Source organism: Piliocolobus tephrosceles, chromosome 1 (genome assembly GCF_002776525.5).
Source record: "Piliocolobus tephrosceles isolate RC106 chromosome 1, ASM277652v3, whole genome shotgun sequence".
Lineage (NCBI taxonomy): Eukaryota > Metazoa > Chordata > Mammalia > Primates > Cercopithecidae > Piliocolobus > Piliocolobus tephrosceles.
The window spans coordinates 154,829,091-154,853,001 of record NC_045434.1 but is presented as its reverse complement, the minus strand read 5'-3'; the positions used below and the strand labels follow the sequence as shown (position 1 = coordinate 154,853,001).

The 23,911-nt window shown below is 40.9% G+C and overlaps 1 protein-coding gene across 11 annotated transcripts in view; it reads left to right on the top strand.

The window, feature by feature from the left end:
- The window catches only part of IL12RB2 (interleukin 12 receptor subunit beta 2), a 92,637-nt gene that overhangs the window by 33,553 nt on the left and 35,173 nt on the right, over positions 1 to 23,911 (top strand). For all 11 annotated transcript variants that reach the window (XR_002731213.1, XR_002731215.1, XM_023209829.2 and 8 more), the window contains one exon: positions 9,095 to 9,314. Coding sequence is in view for 9 of the 11 variants with exons in the window: in XM_023209829.2 (XP_023065597.1) it covers positions 9,095 to 9,314 (220 nt within the window). In the remaining 2 variants the exon portion in view is untranslated. The remainder of the gene's footprint in view (positions 1 to 9,094; positions 9,315 to 23,911) is intronic.

Genomic DNA, 23,911 nt, shown 5'->3' with positions numbered 1-23,911 from the left:
GAAGGAAGGAAGGAAGGAAGGAAAGAAAGAAAGAAAGAAAGAAAGAAAGAAAGAAAGAAAGAAAGAAAGAAAGAAAGAAAGAAAGAAAGAAAAAGAAAGAAAGGGAGAGAGAGGAAAGGCAAAAAGGTAAGCACTAGAAGCTTCTATAACTTGATGTCAGATGGTGGTCATCACAAGCCAACCTCAAAACCTTCAGTGACTCTAGTCTAAGAGGCTCCCCAAGGAAAGTTGGATCCAGTCCTAAATTGTCACAGGATTAAGTCCTTTTCTGTCAAACCTGGCCTTCTTTAATGGCCCCGAAGAGGTGACTCAACTAGGGGTGGAAATGGAAACACTGACCAGAGTTACTGAGCAGTCCTGAGTTATAGACCACAGAGTTATAGACCTCTAGAGCCAAAGGGATTTAACTGTCATATAGTCTCACCCCACAGTTTAAAACATGGAAACTGAGGTTTCAAGAGGTGATTTTCAGTGAGGGGATTTCAGGTGATTTGAGTTCGCTCTTAACCCAGCCTCTAACAGGGATTCCTCATGCCGCTCTCAGGCAGGCTTGGGAATTCAAGGGAATGCCATGGTACAAGGGACTCATCTAAGTGTCAGGCTAGAAGGAAAACTCTGCAGCCAGATCGCTTTGTGACAGGGCCCAAGTCATACCTCACTGGGGAAAGGCAGCAAGAGCATGTGTGGTGGTTTTTTTTTTTTTTTTTCCTTTGAGCAACTCTGGGAAACCAAATGCAAGAAACACCTACCACTGCAAAGAAGGAAATTTCATGCATTGGCATCAAAGGAAGCCCCAAGTAAAACCCCATTTGTCTGTGAATAAAGTGAGAGCACATTTCTCTTGCATATGAGGAAATGTGAGATGGCCTTTCACTTTTGTAGGATGTTTACATTAGAGAACAACCCCGTGCTGATAGGGTGCAGCCCCGAGGGGTTGGGGTGGGAGTATGTGTGTGAGTGTGGGTGTGAATGCATGTGAGTGTAAGGATGTGTGTGTGTGGAAGGTGTGGAAGTGTGGGCATATGTGAGTAGGGTGTGAATGTGTAGGTATGTGAGTGTGTGTGTATGAATGGGAGCATGTGTCAGTGTGTGAGGATGTTGCTGAAGGAGACCTTTGCTTTGTTATGGTTTGTCACTTCTTTGCCCATGCCTTAGTTTCTCCCGAAAGTACCATTTCCTCAAAAATATCTTGTACTACTTTTTAAAATCATAGCTTTTTTTCTTTTTTTTTTTTTTTTTTGAGACAGGGTCTCATTCTGTCCCCCAGGCTGAAGTGCGGTGGCACAATCTCGGCTCACTACAGCCTTCACCTCCTGTGCTCAAGTGATCCTCCCACCTCAGCCTCCCAAGTAGCTGAGACTACAGGCATGCATCACCACGCTCAGCTAATTTTTGTTTGTCACAGAGACAGGGTTTCACCGTGTTGCCCAGGCTGGTCATGAACTCCTGGGTTCAAGTAATCTGCCCACCTCAACCTCCCAAAATGCCGGGACTACAGGCGTGAGCCACCACACCTGGCCCATAGCTATTTTTGAGAGGAAAAATACTTTCAATGTTGAAGCCAAAAAGTACAGCCTAATCTATGAAATGAAACAAAAACACCTGGGTATTGTTAAAACCATAAATGCAATAAAGGTAAAAAATGTTGCTTGATTACAAACAGCCCCAGGGTTGGATTAGGCCCCTTTACAAAAGGGGGTTTTTAGCAATCCTCTCCCTCAAACTTCCTTTCTCCTCTCCTTCTGTACTGTTTTACATTGTATCCTTTCCTTAATTATCTCAATCCATGATTCCCATATACTTCTTTTCTAGTTAAAACAGCATGTATATTTTTAGAAGAAAACCACCTTTCATATATATATGAAAAGATATGAGAACCAGGTAAAGCCACATTAGCCTTTCTAGTTTCCTCTCTTAATTTCTTTAGCGTCCTCTCGTTATCATGATATCTTGTTTCAAAACAAACTTTTGAAATTTGTTTGAGGCCGTGAGTCTGGAAGAGAAATACTCATGTTAAGCTCATTCCTTCGCTCAAAGAAATATATGAAAGCTCCTCTTTAGTATTAGACACTGTACTGCATAGCTGGGATATGAAAGTGAACAAGACAAATCCAGTCCTCATGTCCTGGAGCTCAGAGTCCAGCAAGAGGACAGGAGTAGGAGCAGGATGCTGAGGACACTTGGGTGTTAGGGAGCAGTTCCAGGTTCAACTGGAGGGATGATGGTTGAGCTCGCCTAGTGGAGCCGGGGAGTGGTGAGCAATCAGAGAGGGACGCCTCTATGGATTTGGCATGGAAAGGATTACTTTAGTGAAGCACTGTTCCATGGAAATATCCGCAAGCCACAAATGTGAGCCACATGCATGATTTAAAAATTTTTATGTAGCCAAATTTTAAAATGTAAAAAGAAACAGGTGAAATTAATTTTAATTTTTTTTTTTTTTTTTTTTTTTTTTTTTTTGAGATAGAGTCTCCCTCTGTCGCTCAGGCTGGAGTGCAGTGGTGTGATCTTGGCTCACTGCAACCTCCACCCCCTAAGTTCAAGTGATTCTCGTGCCTTAGCCTCCCAGGTAGCTCAGATTACAGGTGTATGCCACCATGCCTGGCTAATTTTTATATTTTTAGTAGAGATGAGATTTTGTCATGTTGACCAGACTGGTCTCAAACTCCTGGCCTCAAGTGATCCTCCCTCCTCAGCCTCCCCAAGAGCTGGGATTACAGGCATGAGCAACGGCTCTTGGCCTAATAATACATTTTATCTAATCCAGTAGATCCAGAACATTGTCATTTCACCATGTAATCAGTTTTTAAAATTATTTAGATATTTTATAACCTTTTTATCCTACCTAGTCTTCAAAAACTGGTGTGTCTACTAAGTGCCAGTATGGGCACATTGCTTAAGATTTCACTCTCCAGACAGCAGCACATCTTGGCTCAGACTAGCCATGTTTCAAGGGCTCCATGACTTCCTACAGCTAGGGGCTCCCTCCTATATTCAACAGCACAGCTCCTGTGTTTTGAGAGCAATACAGAGAGAGTTAAGAAAATTCAGGCCAGGCATGGTGGCTCATGCCTGTAATCTCAGCACTTTGGGAGGCCAAGGTGGGAGAATCACCTGAGCTCAGGAGTTTGAGACCAGCCAAACCCTGTCTCTATTAAAAATACAAAAATATTAGCCAAGCATGGTAGCATACAGTTATAATTCCAGCTACTCAAGAGGCTGAGGCAGGAGAATCCCTTGAACCCGGGAAGCAGAGTTATTGCAGTGAGCCAAGATCATGCCACAGCACTCCAGCCTGGATGACAGTGTGAGACTCCATTTCAAAAAAAGAAAAGAAAAGAAAGAAAGAACACTCTTGGTTCCAAAAGTGGGGAAAATATTTAGTGTTTTTTATTTGTTATACGAGGTAATTCATTTTGACAAACAGCTACCCTCAAACCACAGAATATGGAAAGAAAGAGAAGATAAGCAAGCCCCGTATACCAATTTACGGCACAGCCTTAGAGACACTGTTGTGCAAGGAACAGCTTATTAGTACATTCGCTTTGTCTCTTTCTCCTTGTATTTGTCTCTCATATGCAGAATATTCCAACCTATATCACATTGCACTGAAGTGATGAATTCTTTGGCCTCCTAATATGAAAAAGCCTTGTTAAAAGTGGAAAGTATTATTTGGGACCTGATTTATATTGATGTAGGACAAAGGTCTATTGTAAATCCCTAGTGAGGATTGGCTGCCAGGAGCTTGGGGCATTTAAATAATTATAGGAGCTATCCAATCTCAGAATCAATATTTAAATACAAAAGCAGCAGATGGTACAATTCAGATTGTTTTGTTGCAATATTCAACTCTATCTCCCCCTTCCCAATCCTGGCCCGTCACAGGCAGGCACAGCATTTCCAAAGATATTTTTGGAAAGAAAGGGCTGCTTTTCCTTACTTACTAGTCAAACATATTATGCCAGCTGAAAGTAGGGAATTTTGATTGGATAGCAGAATGTGGCCAGTGCAAAAAAATAAGAGAGTAGGTAGCCAACAATTAACAGAAGATAGAAAGAAGAGATGGGAAGGGCATTTTAAAGTTTTGCTTTCATGAAAGTTTCTCTTATTTTTCTGTTTTTCTAGCTGTCAAACAAGATAGAAATCATTATGCCAGGATCACCACCAAGAGGTCTGACTATAGTTAAGTCAGTTCAGTATTGCAGAACACTGGGGAGTATCTAGGAAGGGCTAGCATGGTCCAGCAGTTAAGAGTTCACCCCTTGGTAGAGTTGTGTCACCTGGGTTTGAGTTCCAGCTTCACTACTTATTGGCTGGGTGTTCTTGGGCAAAGTGCTTAAACTTTCCGTTACTTATTTTACTCATGAGTAAAGTGCAGATCATGTGAAGTTGTTGTGAAGATTAATGAAATCGTTGTGGAAAGTGTTAAGCTATTGTTATGAGGCAAACATTGTGCATGACATTGAGGGTGCTAGTGGGAAAATAGATCCTTAGATATTCTAATATTGTGAGCCAAGACACACACAATTCTAATATTGTGTGTGTCTAATATTAGATATTAGACAATTTCAATGGAGTATTTTTTTAAATGTCCAGATGAGAGTTGTCTTTTTTTTCTTTTTTTGAGACAGGTTCTCTGTCACCCAGGTTGGAGTGCAATGGTGCGATATTAGCTCACTGCAACCTCTGCCTCCTGGGTTCAAGCAATTCTCCCACCTCAGCCTCTCGAGTGACTGTGATTATAGGCATGCACCATTATGCTCAGCTATTTTTTGTATTTTTAGTAGAAACGGGGTTTTACCATGGTGGGTGAGCTAGTCTTGAACTCCTGACTTCAAGTGATTTACCCATCTCGGCCTCCCAAAGTGCTGGGATTACAGGTGTGAGCCACCACGCACGGCCGAGGGTTGTCTTTTGAATCACTTCTTCATTTGGACTGGGGTTGCAGAAGGCAGTCATGAGTTTTAAAATCAAGATGCCCACAAAAACTTACAAATTACGTGTATTTTGTAACCAACTGAGTGGCATTGGTGAGACTTCCATATAGAACTGAAGAGTAAGCCAAGAGTCAAGATGATTTAGCTCTTCAGAGACTGGTAGAAGAGTCATGTAAGTATGTTGCAAAAGTGCCAATCATAATATTTTTATATTACTTTAGAGTAACTGAAAGAAGGGAAGTCGCCAAGAATCTTAACATGTGCCAAGCACTCTTTAAAACAGTTTACCTCCCTTAACTCATTGAATGCTCCAATAAGCCTACACTGCACACGACAGTACCTTATTTTATAAATAAGGGCACTGAGGCTCAAAGAGGGAAAATAATTTGCTCAAGGTCATACAGCTGCTATGTGGTACAGCAAGAAAGCAAAGATCTGCTCTAATAAGAAAAAAATCAAAGTCAGCAGTATTCCAAAGCCAGAATCAAAAGAAAGAAAAGCTGTGATTAATAGTGTTCAGATTCGCCCAGCTTTCTATGGTCTAGATTATAGGCCCTCTTCTTTGATATAGGCTAAGCGCTAACAGATTTTTTTCTTTATTATTTGCATCAGGGGAAGTTCAGAAGTAGAGCATTACTTTATGAGAAGTTCAGTAAGTTTTTTAAATCTTAAGAAGAAATGATTTACCAATTCATGGAGACACCCCTCCTCCAATAGATCTTTAATTAAAATAAAAACAGATGCATTGCATTCTGAAATGTGTCAGATTTTGTCCTGTCATGGATTACATGTACCATGTTTTTAATGCTGAAAACTTTTTCAGGCAGCAGAACTCTTACAGTAGGTTTACTGAGAGAGCTGTTCACTCTTCAGTTCTCAGACAAAGCCAAGTCAGAAAGGCTTTCCATAATAAATTTAAATCATTTCCCACAGGACAGAGCAGAAAGAAAACTGAAGGAGAGAGGCAATGGGACTGTGGTTCCTTTATAGCATACTCTTACCAATAGGAGAAGGTGACAATGACAGTAGGAACACTAGCCTGAGACCATTCTCAGCACTGCCAGAGAAGGTACGAGAGGTGACAGGTCTTGGAGACACTCCCAGGGATGCCAGACACGTTCTGGATACTGCACACCGCTCTCACATCCACCAGAGGGCACTCAAAAATCTCATATTACTTTTCTGTGGGGCTGTTTGAAACAATTCCTTAACTTCCCCAAGCTTCAACATCCTCAGAATCAGAATGGAGAGTTACAAGGACCAAATGGGACATTAGACATAAAGCTCCTGGCTCATGGTATAGCCCAATGAATGTTGGTCTTTCCTTTATCATTCACCCAAACCAGCAGCACCAGCATACAAATAAGTTGATCTGGGAAGAGTCGGCGGGCTCCTCCAGTCTGCAGTCCTTCTGAGCTCACAGCTTGTCTCCTGTGACTCAGAACCTGCTAACTCTGGGAAAAAAGAGATTCTCGGTCTCCACCCTCCCCAAACTGATGAACTCATGTGCCTGTTCGTGCTGCATGTCAGAATGTATCAAACATCACAATTAGAGAAGTTGCTTTGCAATTTGGGCTGCAAGGGTAGCTGGGAATTTCAACTATGAAACGCGGCTGCCCACTCCTACCAGTTACCAGTTCATTGTCTCAGGCTTGTCTAAATAGGGAGCAGCACATCGTAACAGAGGGAACACTGGCCTAGAAGTCGAGAGCTCTGGATTCTGTGCCTACCTTCTTCGTCTGTCCATTGAATGGCCTTAAGCAAGTCACTTCACGTCCCTGGGCCCCTGTTTTCCCACTTATAAAATGAATCATTGAATTAATTGTTAATCTGTAGATTCACTTCCAGTTTGGTGGTTCCTTGATATTTCCTTCCATCAGGGCAAGGCATAATCCAGGAGTGACGGACTACATACACCATTTGTAAACTTTATGTTGCCCCCAGAAAAAAACAAACAAACAAAAAAAACCCTGAACTGATTATACTGTTTTCAGTTGCTTCAGGAGAATAAGTGGCTAAATACCTGTTTTCCTACTGGCTCATTGAAGTTTTTTGTTCCATGGACCCTGTTGGACCAGTTAGGCTTGTTTTTCATTTTGATTAAGGAGACCAATTACCTAAGAAAGGATACTCTTTATTCCAAAAATTGAGTTTGACATCTTGTATCAGCCTAACCCATGGGATACCATATTTACTTGTCCAACTACTTCCATCCCACTCCCACCTTTCCGTTGATACTTTCAACTCTAAAATACGGGATGTGAAGGGGAAAATGTAAGAGTCTGGGTCCATGCCCTCTGGAAATCTTCATGATCCGTCAGAGCCACACCCCTATTTACTAGACTGCTGTGATGAGCTAGATTTTCACAGCAGTCACTATGCATAATCATTGGATCCAAGATAACATTTCACCCCTTCCTTCAGCACTTTACTATGATATTAATTGAGATTTCTGGGATGTCTATGAAGAACAGTGGGAGGGAGATAATAAGACTGGTTTGCAATGTTAGCATGGGACTGAAGCCTCTTGGGTCCCTGACCAAAAAGAAGAGTTCTGTGAGCTCAGTTAACTCTTGGGAAGTACCTTCGGGTTGGAAAACTTGGGGTGTGAATGGAGGTAATAGTCCTATCTCTGGCCTTGCAGAAGAGACAGATAGGGAAGGATAGAGTGAGAGATAGCTGAGGGGATGGTCTTCCCTTGCCAATATCTGCTTTAATTTATTGTTTTTCTCCTCTGACCAAGGGCATATTTAATAATAATAGTTTAGAACATCCTACTCTAAAAAGCATTTGCTTATTCTAATCCATACAACAGACCTATGAGATCAGCAGCGATCGATGTTTGAAATGCTGATTTTAGGGAAAGCAGAATGTCCACACAAAAGGGCCCACAGCAACATGACATCCACCTGGTACACTGACCATGGTTTAAGATCTAGTTTTGGACCTTTTGGATCCAGTAGGGTCACCAGAATGGACCTGCATTAACCAAGCTTCCAGAAATGGAAATATAAAAACTAGATGCTCATGGACTAATTTCAGCAAGAAATGCAGCTGTGGGGCCAACCAGAAGGCTTGAGTCAGCAGGTTGGAACATTCTCTCCCAGTATGCTAATTGTTTCAGAAGCCAAATTATAATCAGAAGGCCAATTTATTCACTTAAAGTGAAAAATACAAATTATAAGTGAACCAGATGTTCATGTTAGCCCAGCCTTTCCTGCCAGATAAATGACAAAGGAAACCAAATTATCAGAAGAGTGCTTGGTGAGCAGGAACCCAAGCAAGGGGCATTTACTGACTACAGTGTGTCTTTCAGCAAAGGCAGCTGGAGGCCCCCCACCCATGGAAGGGACAGCCTTGCAAAGAAAACTGTAGCACTTGAATCTGGGGAGCAAGCCTTCCTCTACTTGTATTAGGCATGGATGGGCACCGCCAGTGCTAGACCTGACAACTCTCTGTATTCTATGCTTCTGTTTCCCATGGTCCTTGTCAAAACAGGGTTATAATACAAATAATTAGTTCTCTGCTTACTTTCTGGGATTGCTCCCAAATGATCTCAATTGGAATTTTTGCAGTTCCAAATGTTGTTAGTCACACGTTTATGAACAGTGTCTTAGTTTCCTAGCACAGATGGCTAATTCAATTCACTAAATGAAGATTTTACTAGTTTAGCTCTTGAAAATCTTCTGTTTGATGTCTTGAGCAGCAGTGCACTTCCTGTAGAAAAGGTTATGTGTGTGTGAGATTTACAGATTTAGAAATGGAGACTCAGGGAGGCTGAGTGCCTTGCCCTTGGGCTGTGTAAACAGTAGAGCTGGAACTCAAATCCAGATCTTCTGAGTTGAGAGTCTACACTTGTTCTATTGGATGTGACCAAGTTGTCTACTATTAGTAAGTTTCATTTTAAAGCAAAAAAGAAAATCAATGTGTTCTTAAGAATTATCTTTTAAAAACATTAACTGATTTTTTATTTACTAAATGGCAGGGAGGGGAAGGTGGGTGTTGAATAAAAGTGTATAGCGGGGAACATGAGATGATATGAATAAAAAGGTCACTCAGCTATAGCTGCCTGGTACCTCTGTATCCATGAGGTCCAGGCACAGAGCCTCAGTGATCTTGTCTGGGAGTAAATAGTGAATAAATGTGTCTTGTTGCAGAATCTGAGTGTCTCAGAGGCAAGAGGAAAAATTCTCCACTATCAGGTGACCTTGCAGGAGCTGACAGGAGGGAAAGTTATGACACAGAACATCACAGGACACACCTCCTGGACCACAGTCATTTCTAGAACCGGAAATTGGGCTGTGGCTGTGTCTGCAGCAAATTCAAAAGGCAGTTCTCTGCCCACTCGTATTAACATAATGAACCTGTGTGAGGCAGGTAAGTTCTAATTTTTCTTTAACATTGCCTGTGGAAAACTGTGTCTTACTCATCTCTTATCTCCCGCAGGCCTAACCCAGGGTCTAAAATGAGTAGCCAGGAGTTCAGGCTTTGGAGTCAACAGCTTTCAGAAGCTTTTTTTTTTTTTTTCCTGTCAGCCTATGAGTAACCTCGGACAAGTGAATGAACACGTCTGAGCTTCAATGTCCTCCTCTCTAAAATAGGAATTATATTGCCTGTCTCATAGGTCATTTTGAAACTAAATATTAATACATAGCAGGTGTTTAATATGTTGTAGTTAAGGAAATACTAGTTACATTAAATTGAACACCAATATCTAACTAGCTTTTATAGAAGTAGGAGTAATATGTGTTAAGTTTAAGAAAACATTTTACACCTACAGTCAAAACCTATTTTAAAACCAAAGGTGGGGATGGTGGTGTGTACCTATGGTCCCAGCTACTTAGGAGTATGAGGTGGGAGGATTGCTTAAGCCCAGGAGTTCCACACCAGTCTGAGCCTCACAGTGAGACCCCTTTCATCAAAAACAGATAAATAAATACAACCAATAATATTGAAATTCTGACTCTAATGAAACTATAGTAAAATTTTGTTTTACCACAGCCCTTTACTGTACAAGTTTAGACACATATCCAATTACCTTTATTAGAAAATTCCTGACTAGATGTAGAGTCTCACATTTTATAGTCATATCCTCTGAAAATTAACGTCTTAGGATAAAAGCTCACAATTAGGCAAGGAAATTGATATTAATCCTATTTCTCAAGATCTGTATTATAAAAGAATTCCATGTCAAGTTCATTGGCCTAACTTCAAAAAATGCCTAATAGAGTAAAACTCTGTAATTAGATCCTCTCCTAAAATTCAGTTTAATAATTTTATCTACCAGTGGGTTTAGCAATCTTCATTTTGAAAAAGTCTACCAAAATGCTATTATTTAACATACACTGTTAAATCTTGGTTATATATCTTTTCAGTCATACATCTGAACACATAGAAATAAAGTATTAGATACAATACTTAGACGAAAATACAGATAAGTATTAACATATATATACATGTAAACAGTATGTGTATATTATATACATATAACCTTGGGTTGGTGTATGAGTTAGGAATTTCTCTTGGGATTAGGGTTGTTCTTACCAAAGGCCTGACTATAGGAACTTATTTATCCTCTCAAAAAAAGAGAAGTCCAAAGATAGACAGCCTAGGGCTGGTGTGACAGCCTCATGATGCCATCAGGACTCTAGGCTCCTTCTTTCTGTTCCCTCTGCCAAGTTTGGCGTTCATCCTCATGATGGAAATGGTCCAAGATGGCTGCCAAGGCTCTAGCTATTTCCTTCTAGACAGCAGAAAAGGAAAAGAAGGGTTCAGCCCTTACTTTTAAGGAGCTTTACCCCAGGGCTCACAACAACACTTGCATTCATCAGCCCACTGGTCACCTGGTCACACCCAGCTGCAAAGGAGGCTCAAAAATATATCAAGGCAGCAATGTTCCCATGCTAAAAAGATGAGGAGAAGGTGTTTGCAGGCAACTGGTAATCTCTGTCTCATGTGGGGAAGACACCTAAGGCAGGAAGCTTGAAGGAAAAAAAAATATTAACTATAGAAAAAAACACTTCAACTTTATGCATAGTAAAATAGATTTTTTAAAAGACACCATAAATAAAGTTTCAAAATACAAATAGCAATTTAAGAAAACTGTATGTCACATTTTTAGCAGAGAGAGGGTCGATTTCTATATATCTATATATTTAAGTGTATATTTATATAACTTTTTCAAGTATAAAACTAGGGGATATGAACAGGTAACTCAAAAAGAAGTATAAAAGGGAGCAACAAAGATATGAAAATATGTTTAGCCTAACTAGCAATCAATGAGATACAAATTTTGAGAAAACCTGAAAAACCAAATCAGACTGAGAAAGAGTAAGTAGAATGAACATATCCATGTTGGTGGGGGTGTGGGGAAGATGATACTCTTGTACATGCTGGTGAGTGTGTAAATTGGTACAACTTACTGGGGAGCAACTTGGCGATACATAACAAACTTTAAATGTAAACTTGTATCTTTTGACCAGGACATTTTAGCCTTAGAAATGTATACTCAGCATATCATAGGGTAAGTGCTTAAAAATGTAAGCACAAAGATGTTTGCTGAAAAATTGTTTGAAATAGTGAAACACCATAAACAGCCTAAGTGTATAATAGTTAAGAATGGACTAGTTAAACTCATCATGACCCTCACCTGCCTTAATGCTACACCAACATTAAAGGGATGTTGCAGCTATGTTTTTTATTGACATGGACAGATACACATTAGAAGTGAAAACGTAAGATTTTAAAAGTGTATATGAGATGACGCCATTTTAAATATATATTCACACCCAGTGCAGTGACTCGTACCTCTAATCCCAGCACTTTGGGAGGGCAAGGTGGGAGGATTGCTTGAGCCCAGAAGTTTGAGACCAGCCTGGCCAACATAAGGAAAAAGATACAAAAAAATAAAAAGAAGAAGAAGAGCCAGCTGTGGTGGCTCACGCCAGTGGTTGCACTACTTGGGAGGATAAAGTGGAAGGATCTCTTGAGGCTAGGAGGTTGAGATTGCAGTGAAATGTGATCGCGCCACTGCACTCCAGCCTGGGTGACAAAGTGAGACTCTATCTCAAAAGTAAATAAATAAATAAACATTTACATCAGCATGTACTTTTTGAAGGGTAAAATAAAAAAAAAATTGTCTAGTTGAATATAGATGGAAATGTTAACAGAGATCATCTCTACATCTGGAATTACAAGTTATTTTTATTCCCTTTTGCTTTTTATATTTAAAAATTTGTTCTTCAGTGGCTAAGTACTGCATATGTAATTTTTAAAGTGAATTCTGTGGTTCTATTCTGCTGTTTTTAAAATGAAATATATCAGAATAACTTACTTCTTCAAACCTCACTGCAGATGGGTCTTGAGGTTTTAAACCTCATGAATTCTGTGGTCCCATTCCAGGTTCCTTAGTTAGATTTGGTGACAATCTCTCAAATACCACATTCATCATGTTAGAGTTCATTTCTACTTTATTCATTCAACAGTCATTTTTGAGCATACACTATATAAGGCAGTTGGAATCCAGCATAGGTAAAAGATACAGTTGAGGTCCTCAACTTATGTTTAGTCAAGGGGGAGGGTCAGACATATAAGCAAGTAAAGTGCAGTACAGTAGAATAAGCATGAGGTTAGAGGTATGCATTGGGGCTCTAGGAACAGAGAATAGCCAAAGCATGAGCTTGTAGAGGAGGCCAGGAGAGCTGGTGACATGCGTACCAAGTATGGAGAGACAAAGTGGTTCTAGTCAGGTGAGGGAGAGCAGGTGTGCAGGCATGAGGGTTTGTTTTAAAGTGAGAGCTGAGCAGGCATAGGACTTGAAAAGAAGAACCAGGGATAAGGAAGAAGTTGAAGACAAAGGAGGGGGGAGATATAATAAAGTCCCTGGGGAGATGGGAGACGATGAGGAGCCAGTGACCAAAAGAGGAAGAGGAACACTTCATCCTCTGAGAGTGGACAGAGGACCATTGATCACAGAATGATAAGAATGGGGTTGATGCAGAGATCATGTTGGGAGGGAAAGAAGGACATGAGGCAATTCTTTAGAGCCAAGCTGTAGTTAAGAGGGTCTTAGAAGTGCTGGAATCCCAAGGGCCTCTTGCCTCTCCTAAGATCCCACCCGAGCCATTCAATACAAGTAGTTCTGTGTCCCAGAAGGACCTGGAGAACTGCATGGTCCTGTCTTTGAGGACTTTGTCTCACACATACCCTGAATGATCTGTAGGGGTAGAACATGACTCTGTGCCTTCTCCTCTTTCAGTATACATTCATACCATTTACATATGTATCTTTCCTTCAAGAAAAGGATAAAATAATGCCCCAACATTATTTAGGCTGATTTATGCTGATTTTGAGAGATCAGAGACAAATCTGCTGTAAAAAGCACCTGCCACAGCATTGTATATCAAGAGGCACAAGAGTGATTTTGTTAGCTTATGATAAAAGTTACATGCTAGCCAGGCATGGTGGCACATGACTATTTTCTGAGCTACTTGGGAGGCTGAGGCAGGAGGAATGCTTGGGCCCAGGAGTTGGAGGCTGCCATGAGCCATGATTGTGTCACTGAACTTCAGCCTGGGCAACAGAGCAAGACATTATCTGAAGAAAAAAAAAAAAAAAAAAGCCAAGGCCAGGTACAGTGGCTCACACCTATAATCCCAGGACTTTGGGAAACCAAGGCAGGTAGATCACTTGAGGCCAGGAGTTCAAAACCAGCCTGGCCAATACAGTGAAACCCCGTCTTTACCAAAAAATACAAAACTAGCTAGGTGTGGTAGTATGTGCCTGTAGTCCCAGCTACTCGGGAGACTGAGGCAGGAGAATTGCTTGAATCCAGGAGGCAGAGGTTGCTGTGAGCCAAGATCATGCCACTGTACTCCAGCCTGGGCAATAGAGTGAGAGACCCTGTCTCAAAAAGAAAAAAAAAAAAGGAACGTGTGCTAAACCTACCAGCCAACGAGTAAAATGTATTAAATATTTCAAAGACCTAGCCCTTCCACTCAAGACCTCTTGAAACTATAGGAAGAGTCAGAAGCCAGTACAGTCATAAACACAGGCTCATAGAGATGGCAGAGACTGGGGCCCTAGGAGGTGAAGTAACACCCAAGATCATACATCTAATAGTGGCAGAGCTACATGGAAAACCAAACCAGCCTTGGGTGAGCACTTTTTCCAAATGCCTTCTGAACATTATAACTTCATACAGAAGCTCTCAGTGAAAATGGAGATGGGAAGAACGATTGAGGCTAAAGGAAAGGTGACAGGCAGAAGGTGAGTTGTTAGCAGACTTTTGAAGGAAAGAACATGCCCCAGCAAACATCATGAGAGAGGAAATTCCAGGTTGGTTCCTGGCAAATGTGGTGACTCAGAGACCGAAGAACCCTAGACAATGCCAAGTTGATTTGCTTAGCTAATTCCAGAGAAAGCAGTGGTTAGAAAGGCTTTTTGGCTTTTTTACCTTAATACTCAGCAAAGGATCTTACAAACCATCGTGTTCAATAAATACTTGCTGAATGAGTAAATTTTATTCTCAAAAAATGAAACAAAACAAAAAGCCCATAACATAACTAGGATATCAAATACCAAGGCAAGTGAAGACAAGGAACCAAACCATTGCTGGGAATTCCAGTTCCTGACAAGATAGCCAGTACACTGTCTACAGCCTCTACCACTAAACCTGGCCCTGAAGCTGCTGCAGAGAGATAGGATATGGATAGCTGAGTTCCCCCTAGTGGGGAACAGTGATGAAGCAGGGAGGACCAAGGGAGCTTTCTACTTGTCCTCTTGAATTTTTTACCTTGTTACCCTGTTGTGATCGCTGCCCAGGCATCTCTATGATGGGGTAGGAAATTCTGGAGAGCATGGCAGAGTCACTGTCAAGGAAGCCCTGGAACTTCACTGGGGAGGAGAGCTGGGAGCAAAGAGTGCCTGTGAGCTGGCTGACTCTTTGGCAATTTTTTCCTGCAACCCATCCCACAGGCCTGACAGTTTCAAACAAGAATAATAGCCCAATTCTGTCATGAAAAGTAGTGCCTACCACAGAGGTACTAGTTTGATTCTGGAGGTACACGTATGCCTAAGGGGTGGCTGGGAACAAAGAGCTCAGGTTGTATCACTGCAGGGTCTCTGGCCTGGAGCTTTCCAAGCTGAAAAACCTCTCCTCCCTACCCTAAACATACATGGAGGACCATGAGCTACAGCTGTACTTTGACTCCTCTCCCCATAAAAAAAGAAAATTCAAGGTTGTTGACCAATCAAAGAAAATAAAACACGATCCCAAAAGAAAAACTCAAGACAAATGTGAAGACCACACGCCCTGGGAATGACAGGCAACAAACCAGTATCATAGGAAACAGAACTAACGCAACAGATAGTATAAAAGATTAGAATAAATGTGAAAAGCATCCTTAGAAAGATAAGAGAGAATCAGAAACAGGTAGTTATGAAGAAAACCCAAACAGAGACAGTATGGAATGTTTAGGGTTTTTTTAATGTGATATTAAACAGATCGCTTATTCACTCTTAAATATAGCATGTTTTAGGCCAAGCGTGGTGGCTCATGCCCGTGGCACTTTGGGAGGCCGAGACAGGGAGATCACTTGAAGCCAGGAATTTAAGACCAGCCTGGCCAACATGGCAAAACCCTACTTAACTCTACGTAAAAAAAAAAAAAAAAAATAGAAAAATTAGCTGGGTGCGATGGTGCACACCTGTAATCCCAGCTACTCGGGAGGCTGAGGCACAGGAATTGCTTGAAACTGGGAAGTGGAGGTTGCAGTGAGCTGAGACCATGCCACTTCACTCCAGCTTGGGTGACAGAGTGAGATTCTGTCTCAAAAAAAAAAAAAAAGAAAAGAAAAAAATAAAAAGCACATTTTATTAGAATAACCTCAAAGGGCCATTAAAGAAAATGATTTCAGTATTGTACAGCAACAAATAATAGTATCTAGCAAAAGTGTTTTTTTTAACCTTTAAAGTTTCTAATATACTTTGTCTATTTAGAAAACAAATACATTTAGTTGTTTCCATCTCTTAAACTTCAGTTGCATTGCATTCTTCAAACATCTTTTCATATTAGGGCTTAATGTGGTTTGAACATTTTGCTAGAATAGTATTCTACTTTTGTCTGAGTGGTCAATTACATCTATCTTTTCCAGCATACAAACTCCAATATATTTAAGAGAATGCAAAAAAAGTTTAGTTATTGAAACAACTAACTCAGCCGATGGGATGAATAGCAGAGAGGACTGATCTGAAGATTAAATTAGCGAGATGAAGAGTAGGGGTGAAATTCTTCCAGAAGGTGTAAAAAAATGCGTAAAGCAATTGAAAGATTAGAAAAATTAAAACACTGAAAGAGCAGAAATAGATGTTATATCAACCATCTAAAAGGAGTCAGAGTAGAGGGAAAAAATGGAGGGGAACAAATATTTAAAGACTAGTGATCAAGAATATTACAGAGTGAAAGAAAGACATAAGATCTCAAGTGGAAAGAACTCAGAGTGCTAAACCCAACATAATTTTTTTTTTTCATTTTATCATAAAGTGTGAGGACCTTAAAGCCAAAGAAAAAAGTATAACAATATTTAGGGAGAAAAAAGCAAATCACCTACTAAGGAACAAGAATCAAAAGGACACTAGATATGTCAGTGTCTAAATATAAAATACATATAAAAATACAATAATATAATATCTTCAAATGGAAGAAAGGAAAGAACTTTAAATCCGGAAATGTTTCTCCAGCTAAACTATCATTTAAAAATGAGAGCCGGGTGCGGTGGCTCAAGCCTGTAATCCCAGCACTTTGGGAGTCTGAGACGGGCGGATCACAAGGTCAGGAGATCGAGACCATCCTGGCTAACACGGTGAAACCCTGTCTCTACTAAAAAATACAAAAAATTAGCCGGGCGAGGTGGCGGGTGCCTGTAGTCCCAGCTACTCGGGAGGCTGAGGCAGGAGAATGGCGTAAACCCGGGAGGCGGAGCTTGCAGTGAGCTGAGATCCGGCCACTGCACTCCAGCCCGGGCCACAGAGCAAGACTCTGTCTAAAAAAAATAAAAAATAAATAAAAATAAAATAAAAATAAAAATGAGAGAGAACTGGCTGGGCACGGCAGCTCACACCTGTAATCCCAGCACTTTGGGAGGTCAAGGCGGGTGGATCACCTGAGGTCAGGAGTTTGAGACCAGCTTGGCCAACCTGGTGAAACCCTGTCTCTACTAAAAATACAAAAATTAGCTGGGGATGGTGGTGGGGGCCTGTAATCCCAGCTACTTGGGAGGCTGAGGCAGAAGAATCACTTGAAGCCAGGAGACAGAGGTTGCAGTGAGCCGAGATTGCACCACTGCGCTCCAGCCTGGGCAACAAGAGCGAAATTCCATCTCAAAAAAAAAAAAAAAATTAATTGAAATGAAAATTTAAAAAATTAAAAAGAGAGAGAACTTAAGTAATAAATTCGGAGGAACAAGATATAAGGATAAAAGACAGAGAGAGAAGATGCAAATAAAACACCAAGCAAAACAAGAGGGAAAGAGTATTTTCCCCTAGTAAAAGTAAACTTTCAAACCTAGGTGAAATAAACTTATCATTAAATATTGTAAAAGCTAAAATATTGGCACAAAAAATATTTTTTAAATTTTAAATAATAACTATTAGAGAGGTTGAAATAAGAATAAAAAACTTAGCCCAGTTGCAGTGGCTAATGCCCATAATCCCAGCACTTTGGGAGGCCAAGGCAGGCAGAGCACTTGAAGCCAGGAGTTCCAGACCAGCCTGGCCAACATTGTGAAACCCTGTCTCTACAAAAATACAAAAATTAGCTAGGCATGGTGGTGCATACCTGTAGTTCCAGTTACTTGGGAGGCTGAGGCATGAAAATGGCTTGAGCCCAGGAGGCAGATGTTGCAGTGAGCCGAGATTATGCCACTGAACTCCAGCCTAGGTGACAAAGCAAGACTCTGTCTCAAAAAAAAAAGAAAAAAAAAAAACAATAAAAAACTCATTTACATACAACGTGCTCTCCAAAAAAGCCCCAGCCCCAAATTGTTTTACAACTGAATTCTGAATTCAATGTTACTTCAAGTGGCTATGGAAAATATAAAATAAAGAAAGCTGTCTAACCTATTTCCTAAGACTAATTTAACTTTGGTATTAAAACCAGATAAAGGTAACACAAGGAAAGTTATTGCCTAGATCACTTATGAACATTGACACATAACCTGATGAATGAGAGATGTGAATTCAACACATGTATTAAAAATTAGTGGAGGTTGGCCGGGTGCGGTGGCTCAAGCCTGTAATCCCAGCACTTTGGGAGGCCGAGACGGGCGGATCACGAGGTCAGGAGATCGAGACCATCCTGGCTAACATGGTGAAACCCCGTCTCTACTAAAAAATATAAAAAACTAGCCGGGCGAGGTGGCGGGCGCTTGTAGTCCCAGCTACTCAGGAGGCTGAGGCAGGAGAATGGAGTGAACCCGGGAGGCGGAGCTTGCAGTGAGCTGAGATCCGGCCACTGCACTCCAGCCCGGGCCACAGAGCAAGACTCTGTCTAAAAAAAAAAAAAAAATATTAGTGGAGGCCACGCGCAGTGGCTCACACCTGTAATCCCAGCCCTTTGGGAGGCTGAGTTGGGTGGATCACTTGCGGTTAGGAGTTCAACACCAGCCTGGCTGACATGGTGGTGAAACCCTGTATCTACTAAAAATACAAAAATTAGCCGGGCGTTGTGGCATGTGCCTGTAATCCCAGCTATTCTGGAGGCTGAGACAGGCGAATCACTTGAATCTGGGAGGTGGCAGTTGCAGTGAGCCGAGATCGCGTGATTGCCCTCCAGCCTGGGCAACAGAGCATCTCAAAAAAAAAAACAAAAACCAAAACCTAGTGGTGATACTTTCAGTTTCCAGTCTAGCATCTAAGGCACTTTGGAGTTCATCATTCTGTCATAATAACAAGTAAAAACTCAACAAACTGGAAAATCAATACTTCTTTGACCTATGAGAGAAGTGAGGCTATATGGCAAGCCACTGCCCTGAAAATTGAAGAGATAGACAGGTAGATACAGAGAATCACAAATTACCATAGCAAAAATCCCCAAGCATAAAACTTCATGGGAACCAGTGCTGAGGTAGGAAAATCTGAACTGTAACTCACAAATTGCTGGAGGCTCAGAACGGACAAATCTGAGAGTTAAAATCTCCACTGGGGATCAGTCATAGCAGGTCCTCACAGTTTTGTGAGTTTTACCATAAGGAGCTTGACCAGGGGCTGGGTGCGGTGGCTCACACCTATAATCCCAACACTTTGGGAGGCTGAGGCAGGCGAATCACTAGAGGTCAGGAGTTCGAAACCAGCCTGGCCAACATGGTGAAACCCCATTTCTACTAGAAATGCAAATTAGCCAGCATGGTAGTGCATGCCTGTGATCCCAGCTGCTTGGGAGGCTGAGGCAGGATAATCACTTGAACCCGGGAGGCAGAGGTTGCAGTGAGCTGAGATGGTGCCACTGAACTCCAGCCTGGGTGACAGAGCGAGACTATCTCAGGAGCAAAAATAAATTAAATAAATAAATAAATGGAGCTTGATCAGGTTCTCGCAGTGAGTATCAGAAAAATCTCCCATGTTTCTCTCAGTGGGAGGGAAAAAGGAGCCGTTATAAAATACATCAGAGTTGGCCAGGTGCAGTGGCTCATGCCTTGCAATTCCAGCACTTTGGGAGGCCAAGGCGGGCCGATCACTTGAGGTCAGGAGTTTTGAGACCAGCCTGGCCAACATGGCAAAACCCTGTCTCTACTAAAAATAAAATTAGCCAGGCGTGGTGGTGCGTGCCTGTAATCCCAGCTACTTGGGAGGCTAAGGCAGGAGAATCACTTGAACCCAGGAGGCGCAGGTTGCAGTGAACCAAGATCACTCTACTGCACTCCAGCCTGGGTGACAGAGTGAAACTCCACCTCAAAAAAAAATACAGCAGAGTATTCTGTTCTTAACAAGCCCTGCCCTCCAAGGAAACGGTTTTAACAGGGCTAAACTATTGGAGTTTTATCAGAACCTAACCAACCTGAATTTTATCAGAACCTAACCAACCATAGAATTCCATCCTAGTCTGGCCTTCTATGTGGAGGGAAAGGAAATACCCAACTCCAATCCCCTCTATTCTTCTAGGTGGGAGAAGGAAAATATCCAACTCCAGCCCACTGTAGCCATCCTATCCCACTTAAGGGACGAAAACTGATAAGCACTGGCAAGTTCCCAGTCCAGAAGCACAGGCTCACAAAAAGGGATATAATCACAGGGTTATAGAATGCTTCCTTTCCCCCAACACCTTTCTACCACATTACTAAAAGCCCATTTACTGCATATTCTTTTACTCAGTAAATCGTATCCACTTTTCAACAAAAAATTATGAGGCATACTAAAAGGCAAAAAACAAACAAACAACAACAAAACAGCAGTTTGTTGAGACAGCAAGCATCAGAACCATACTTGGATATGGCAGGGATGTTGGAATTATCAGACCAGGAATTTAAAACAACTATGATTAATATGCTAAGGGCTCTAACAGTTAAAGTAGAAAACCTGCAAAAACTGATGGGCAGGGTAATCAGAGAGATTAGAATTCTAAGAAAGAATCAAAAAAGAAATGCTAGAGATCAAAAACAGTGTAACAAATGAAGAATGTCTTTGATGGGTGATTTGTAAAAGAGACATATCTGGGAGAGGAGTTTTTAAGCTTCAAGATATGTCAATAGAAACCACTAAAACTGAAAAGCAAAGAGAACAAAGACTAAAAAAAAATAACAGCACATACAAAATCTGTGGAACAACTACAAAAGATATAACATACACATAATGGAAATACCAGAAGGTAAAAAAAAGAGAAAGGAATAAAAGAAATACTTGAAACAATAATGAATGAGAATTTCTCAAATTAATGTCAGACACCAAACCACAGACCCAGGAACCTTAAAGAACACCAAACAGGGTAAATGGCACCCTCCACCCACAACAAATACTATACCTACATACATCATTCAAACTGCAGAAAATCAAAGATAAAGAAAAAAACTCTTCAAAGAAGCCACAGGAAAAAGAAAACTTATCAATATAAGACCAAAGACAAGAATTACATCTAACTTCTTCAAAGAAAACATGCAGGCCGGGCGCGGTGGCTCACACGTGTAATCCCAGCACTTTAGGAGGCCGAGGTGGGTGGATCACCTGAGGTCAGGAGTTCAAGACCAGCCTGGCCAACTTGGTGACACCCTGTCTCCACTAAAAATACAAAATCAGTTTGGCATGGTGGCATGTGCCTGTAATCCCAGCTACTTGGGAGGCTGATGCAAGAGAATTGCTTGAACCTGGGAGGCAGAGGTTGCAGTGAGCCGAAATCATGCCACTGCACTCCCCCACTGGGTAACAAAGTTAGACTCCGTCTCAAAAAATAAAAGAAAAGAAAAAAAAGAAACCATGCAAGCAAAAAGAGAGTAGAGTAAAATATTTAAAGTATTGAGAGAAAAAAAGCCCACCAGCCTAGCAGTCTATACCCTGTGAAATTATCCTTCAAAAGTGAAGGAGAAATAAGGACTTCCCAGATAAAGATTGAATAAATGTGTTGCCAGTAGACCTGCCTAGCAAAAAATGTGAAATGAAGTTTGTCAAAGAGAAGGAAAATGAGATAAGTCAGAAACTTGGAACTATATAGAAAAAGGAAGAACATCAAAGAAAAAATAAGTGAAGGTAAAATACAAACTTTAATTACTCTTTTTTTTTTTTTCTTGTGACAGAGTCTCGCTCTGTCACCATGCTGGAGTGCAGTGGCATGATCTTGGCTCACTGCAACTTCCAACTCCCTGGTTCAAGCAATTCTCCTGCCTCAGCCTCCCAAGTAGCTGGGATTACAGGTACGTGCCACCACACCCAGCTAATTTTTGTATATTTAGTAGAAACGGGGGTTTCACTATGTTGGCCAGGATGGTTTTGATCTCCTGACCTTGTGATCCACCTGCCTCGGCTTCCCAAAGTGCTGGGATTACAGGCGTGAGCCACTGCACCCAGCCAATTATTCTTACTCTTTGTTTTTTGTTTTTTTTTTTTTTTTTTTTGAGACGGAGTTTCCTTCTTGTTGCCCAGGCTGGAGTTCAATGGCGTGATCTCAGCTCACCACAACCTCTGCCTTCCAGGTTCAAGTGATTCTCCTGCCTCAGCCTCTCTAGTAACTGGGATTACAGGCATGTGCCACCACGCCCAGCTAATTTTGTATTTTTAGTAGAGACAGGGTTTCTCCATGTTGGTCAGGCTGGTCTCGAACTCCCAACTTCAGGTGATTCACCTGCCTCAGCCTCCCAAAGTGCTGGGATTACAGCCATGAGCCACTGCGCTTGGTCAATTATTCTTATTCTTAATCGACCTAACAGCAGTTTATTCAAAACAACAATAGTAACAATGTATTTGATTACATATGTTTGTGTATTACAAATGCTTATGCATGCTTATATATAAGTGAAATGAATGATAGCAATGAATCCCAGCAAGGGATAAGAGGGAGGACTTTGGATTATTTTGCTATTTAAGGTATTTCTGCTACTCATGAAGCAGTATATTGTTATTTGAAAGTGTACTTGAATTAGTTGTAAATGTATATTGCAAACAGTAGAGCAAACACTAAAAACCATTTTAAAAGAAATATAACTGATATGCTAAAAAGGGGCAGAAAATGAAATCATATAAACTGATCAATTAAAACCACAAATGGCAGAAAAAGAATGACAAAACAAGGGATAGATGACAAAGTCAACAAATAGAAAATAGTAACACATGTAGTACACATTACTCCAACTCCATCAAGTTATTTTGAACATCACTGGACTAAAAACAGCAATTACAAAACAGTCAAAGTGGATAAAAAACAAGACTCAACTATAGTTGTCTATAAGAAACCAACTTTAAATATATAGACATATAGGCTGGCAGTGTGGCTCATGCCTGTAATCTCAGCACTTTGGAAGGCTAAGGCAGGCGGATCACTTAGGGTCAGGAGTCCAAGACCAGCCTGGCCAACATAGTGAAACTCTGTCTCTCCTAAAAATACAAAAATTAGCTGGGCATGGTGGTGCACGCCTATCATCTCAGCTACTTGGGAGGATGAGGCGGGAGAATCGCTTAAACCCAGAGGGCGGAGGCTGCAGTGAGCTGAGATCACACCACTGCACTCTAGCCTGTGAGACAGAAGGAGACTCCGTCTCAAAATAAATACATAAATTTTAAAATAGACACATATAGAGCAAATGTAAACAGATAGAGAAAGATATGCCATGATAACATTAGCCAAAAAGCTGGAGTAGCTGTATTAATTTCAGACAGAACAGACTTCGAAGCAGAGAAAGTTATCAGTGGTAACTGGGAGCATTACTTAATGATAAAGGAGTCTATTCTCAAAGAAAACATAACAATCTTTAATGTGTATGGACTTAACAACAATCAAAATGCATAAGCCAAAAACTGATAGAACTGCAAGGAGAAATAGATGAATCCACTATCATAGTCAGACTTCAAGACCACTGTGTCAGAAATGGACAGATCCTGCAGATAGGACAAAGACTGCAGACAGAAAATCATTAAAGACAAAGTTGAACTCAACAGCATCCTCAATCAACTAAACATAATTGATATCTGTAGCCAACTTCATCTAACAGCAGCATAATACACATTCTTCTCATGCTTATATGGAACTTTCACCAAGATAGACCATATTCTGGGCCATAAAATACACTTTAACAAATTTTTAAAAATAGATATCATGTACTGTCTGCTCCCAGACCACAGGGGAAATCAACTAGAAATCAGTAACAGAAAGATAACTGGAAAATCCCAAAATAGAGATTAAACAACACACTTCTAAATAAAACATTGGTCAAAGAATAAGAGACCAATTTCTCAAGAGAAATTTTGAAATAGTTTGAACTAATTGAAAATAAAAATAA